Source organism: Sinocyclocheilus anshuiensis, unplaced genomic scaffold, assembly GCF_001515605.1.
Source record: "Sinocyclocheilus anshuiensis isolate Anshui unplaced genomic scaffold, SAMN03320099.WGS_v1.1 scaffold1132, whole genome shotgun sequence".
In the NCBI taxonomy this organism is placed as follows: domain Eukaryota; kingdom Metazoa; phylum Chordata; class Actinopteri; order Cypriniformes; family Cyprinidae; genus Sinocyclocheilus; species Sinocyclocheilus anshuiensis.
The window spans coordinates 402237-407291 of record NW_015552678.1 but is presented as its reverse complement, the minus strand read 5'-3'; the positions used below and the strand labels follow the sequence as shown (position 1 = coordinate 407291).

The 5055-nt window shown below is 40.6% G+C and overlaps 2 protein-coding genes across 2 annotated transcripts in view; one reads left to right on the top strand and one right to left on the bottom strand.

The window, feature by feature from the left end:
• The window catches only part of rnf180a (ring finger protein 180a), an 8863-nt gene extending 5382 nt beyond the window's left edge, over window positions 1-3481 (bottom strand). Inside the window, exons 1-2 of the mRNA XM_016459191.1 lie at window positions 3311-3481; window positions 555-1172 (exon numbers count right to left, since the gene is read on the bottom strand). Coding sequence (XP_016314677.1) covers window positions 555-1172; window positions 3311-3481 — 789 coding nt within the window. The remainder of the gene's footprint in view (window positions 1-554; window positions 1173-3310) is intronic.
• A 103-nt stretch (window positions 3482-3584) lies between these two features.
• On the top strand, window positions 3585-5018 carry htr1aa (5-hydroxytryptamine (serotonin) receptor 1A a). The gene has a single exon (XM_016459207.1). It carries the CDS (start codon window positions 3655-3657, stop codon window positions 4861-4863), a length of 1209 nt encoding a protein of 402 aa, XP_016314693.1. The 5' UTR covers window positions 3585-3654; the 3' UTR covers window positions 4864-5018.
• The last annotated feature ends 37 nt before the right edge of the window (window positions 5019-5055 follow it).

Below are 5055 nucleotides of genomic sequence, written 5' to 3'. Positions count from 1 at the left end.
TATATATATATATTATATGTAAGGTCTTGTAGAAATATGTAGCAAATATAGACAATAAACATGCAGCATCAACATAAACTCATGAAATAAAATATTACAAATATATATATATTTTTTTAAGTTTTTCATTTTGAGTTTTCATTATAAAATAATTTATTTTAATTTTACATTATTACTTATTTAATGATTAGTTTTTCCATCACACTTGAAAAGCTGATGATAAATCAATTAAATCAATTTTATTTATTAACTAGACAAGTTATTTATTCTATAATAATTTAATCCTTGGCTCTAAATTAACAAAAAATATTACAACTTCATAGAATATTGTCTTCTAATTGTTGCATTGTTTGACTTTTTCATTTGTATCACATTTGACAGAGACTTAACAATTGCAAATAAGTTTTTCTTATCTTCATTTGCTGTCAGTGTTCGCGTCTCTAGAAATGCAGCTGAAAAGAGCTAATATTCTGACAGAAAAGCTTCGGTCCTATTACAGCTCAGACAGCATGTCTGAGTGTGTAAATACATGCTTGATTGCGTTTCTGTTTCACCTGCACGTTCTCCTGCTGCTGGCTCTCTCTCCTCCTCTGTCTCCTCCTCAGGCTCTTCAGTCGCTTCCTCTCTCTCTTACCCAGCCTGTGTTCCCCAGTGGGAGTGGGTGTAAGCAGGGCTGAAGCCACGCTGAGCCCTGCTGGAGCTCTGCCAGCCTGTTCTCCAGCCTCCTGTTCCTCCTCAGAGCTGCTGAGAGACATCAGAGGAGCTCTGTGGTTGAAGGAGCCGCCCGCTTCCTGATCCTCATGAGGGATTCGTGAGCCCCTAATAATATCTGACCTAACAGGTTCTTGATCAGACCTCCTCGAAAGCATCACAGTCCTGCTATAGGGAGGAGGGCTTGTTCTATGGCATGGGGAAGTGGAGGCCTGCTGGCTGGCTGTGGACCTCAGCATATGCCCTGCCTGGAGATCACAGTCTGGAAAGTGCAGATCAGAGTATCCTCGAGGGGAGTTTTGCCCCCTGTAATGAGTCTCCCGGTGGGCATTTGTATAGTTCAGACTGAACGTCTTCCTGTGGGCTAGTCTGGCTCCAAGTTTGGCCTTCTGCAGAGGCCTGACCTCCAAACACAGGGCCTCCGCCGTGCGCCCAAGGTCCTCTTCTCCATGTGAGTCCATCTCAGATCGGACAACTCACTGTTGAACCGAAACACCCCCCCACCCCACTGTGCCCAACTCTACAACAGGCCAGGAAACATTTGAGTTCATTGTTGAAGAGGTGAGCAGGAACATACTGGCCCCCTGAGGTATTTTGCACTGTTGACAAAGGTAAAGCCCCCTAAATAGTGGCAGTTCAGTGACCCGATTGTCTCTGGGGGCCTATAGAATTCAAACAACCCACAATACATGCATTGTGTTATAAGGGTGGCAAAATTAGGTGAAATAACTAGACCAACCTTTTTCAACAGACACCATCAGCTCTTTTTCTGTCTGAACAATCGGCAGCATATGAGAATATGACAGTCACGAAACGAAATCTGTGGTCATTTTATACAATTTGCATGTGTGGCTTCTACTTGACGCTTCATTTTTCTTTTTTTTCCCCATACAGTCATTAAGTTAGAAGGGCAAGTTTTAAACGATTATTTTATTTAAACAATTATAATTGGAATTAAATATTATATAATATTAATATAATTATTAATATATTCTTAATATTTAATTCATATTAAAATATTTTTAAATGTATGTATATTTTAATGATATCTTTTTAAAATGTAATGATATTTTACAGTGGATAACAAAATAGTTGTTAATATGGATTTTTTTTTTAGGTAATTTCAAGAAAATGTTAAATCAGTTATAAGTTAATTATTTTAAACAAAACACATTGCATAAATTCCAACCATTAATAGATTATTCAGCTGTGATATTATTATCTTAATTATTTGGATATTGAATATTGCATTTTTTCAACTTCATTGATGGAAACAGATAAAAGATACATGTAAAACAGTGAAAGATATCTAAACTCTTAATGGCAAGCAAAGAAATGAATAATACGTTTATAATAATAATAATAATAATAATAATAATAATAATAATAATATTTTTGATAATATTGAATAATAATATTTTTTTAATGCGACAAACGTCTTAGCTTATGTCCTCCATAGTAAAGGGCATAAAGAGTAAAATGGGGATGTCTCTTTAATTGTCCTCTGCACAGTTTTGAATATATGCAAACTTTCGTTGAGCTCAGTTTTTTTTTCACACCTCTCACAACTTTGGCATGTTTTCAAAGACACATACAAGTTGAATGGCATTACGTAAGGTTACGTAAGCACGTTATCGCACATTTTTCATGATTAATCATGCATATTGATAGGCTTTGCGATAGCCGTAGTAAAAAAAAACGCATTGATATTATTTATATTCCATCACTTTTTCAGTATTAAATGAGGTGGGAGAAGGAAAGTCTATGCTGCATGAAGTCAAGAGTGATCTGAATCGTTGGGAAGAGGGGTCTCGTTCCACAATGCGTCCTCATTATTTTCTTTCATCTTTTTGCCATGTTCTCACCAGATGGCAGCAGATTTCCGTTCTGGGGAACCCATGGAACTGTCCGCGGTGCTGAAAGTGCATTTTCCCGACGCATCTCTGCAACAAAAGTCATAGGCCTATGGAGTACACTATTACAATAAATCTGATAATCATCAAAAGGTTTGTGATATTCAAAACATGATTACTGTCATGATATATTACTGAAAAAAATGGTAACCTAAAAATTGTTCTAAATTAACTGGTAGCCTATTATTCCAATCAAAAAATATTATTTAGCATCACTGAATCAACCTAAGTACATTAATATAAGCAAAACTCATTTTTTATTAATCAAAACAGGTAAAAATAGCTAATTAAGGCAACAATTGCTGGTTACGACTTTTTTAGAGTCTAATGATCATATAATAGCCTATGACACTATTTGTATACACATTTTTAATTTATTGTAATTTATTCATCAGATCTAGCTATATGCACTGTATTTTTTATCCTTTCGTCATAATTATCTTTATTTCCAACAATTCAACTTATACACATTGATTTGTCTCAAGTTCCAGATTTCAAGCTGATTTTCTTTATCTGCAACGAAAATCGAATTGGTTGAAAGAGTGCAAGGACTTTTTCACTGCAAAATAATAAACAAATAAAAACGTTTCAGATGGCTGTGTGAAGAAATACAATCGATCTTCATACAACATGTTTGCAGAAAATGTGCCTTTGTCAGCAAAACAAGCAACTAAGAAACAATTTACCAGACGCAGCACGTTGTTGAATTTGCCTGCGCAACTTTCATAACAGCAACTGTTGAATATCTCAAAACATATTGTACTAGAACACTGCACATCCGAAAGGACAACTTTGTCCTGCTGTAAAGCTTGCACGGCCGCTCTGCGAAGTGCGCGCGCCAACCTCTCCTCAGCCATCTCTGACGCACTTAGCACGACTCGTATAAATGAAATCACTTCGTCACTGGGCGCCAATGATAGCAGCTCGAGCGTGCAGCACTTCCTGAGCCCGGAGCCCGGAGCCCGCCATGCGTCTTCAGAGCAGCGAGGTGACCGGCGCGAGGGACTGTCTCTGAGTGACCGCTCTCACCATGGAGAGTTACAACAACACCACAGAAAGCCAAGACTGGAGCGGGAACGCGACGACAGTTAGCGAAGTTGCTTTGAGTTACCAAATAATCGGCTCGCTTTTCCTGGCCGCGTTAATTCTGTTTGCCATATTGGGAAACGCGTGTGTCATCGCTGCCATCGCTTTGGAGAGATCGCTTCAGAATGTGGCCAACTATCTCATCGGCTCCCTGGCCGTCACAGACCTCATGGTGTCGGTTCTAGTGCTACCCATGGCAGCCCTGTATCAGGTTCTGAACAAATGGACTTTGGGACAGGAGATGTGTGATATATTCATCTCTCTAGACGTGTTGTGCTGCACCTCTTCCATCCTGCACCTGTGCGCAATCGCTTTGGATAGATACTGGGCCATCACCGATCCCATAGACTATGTGAATAAAAGGACCCCGAGACGAGCGGCTATCTTGATCAGCCTCACTTGGCTAATAGGATTTTCCATTTCCATTCCTCCCATGTTGGGCTGGAGGAAACCAGAGGACCGTGCAGATCCCGACGCGTGCACAATCAGCCAAGACCACGGGTACACCATCTACTCAACTTTTGGAGCTTTCTACATCCCCCTCATCCTCATGCTGGTCCTCTACGGGCGGATATTCCGAGCGGCGAGGTTTCGCATAAGGAAAACCGTGAAGAAAACCGAGAAAGCTAAAATCTCGGACAAATGCCTGGCGGTGTCTCCGGCGCTGTTCCCGAGGAAAGCGAACGGCGAGGTGAGCAAAACTTGGAGGCGAAGCGTGGAGCCGCAGCCGGGCTCCTGCGTAAACGGAGCGCTGAAACACTCGGACGACGGAGAGTCGTTCGAGATTACAGAAGTTCAGACCGTCTCCAGAAACCACCTGAGCCTGCCCAACAACCCTCAGCCGTGCTTCGAGAGCAGAAACGAGAAAAACACGGAAGCGAAGCGCAAAGTGGCTCTGGCCAGAGAGCGCAAAACGGTCAAGACTCTGGGAATCATTATGGGCACGTTCATTTTCTGCTGGCTGCCCTTCTTCATCGTGGCGCTTGTTTTGCCTTTCTGTCAAGACTGTTTCATGCCTGAGTGGTTGAGGGCGGTCATTAACTGGCTCGGATACTCCAACTCACTTTTGAACCCCATCATATACGCGTACTTTAACAAAGACTTCCAGAACGCATTCAAGAAGATCTTGAAATGCAAATGTATTAGACAGTGAACGATGCTGTTTAACGGATGCTAATATGCAGATATTGATTGTTAAAGAACTGCTCTAAAGGCATTAATACGAACGGACCCAGTGCGGGACAGTACAGCACAAGAAGAGGTAGAGCTCTGTCCTTGTGTATTAGTTAATCTGTGAAGTCTATCTGCTTCCACCACAAAAAAAAAAAAAAAAAAAAAGTCAAAA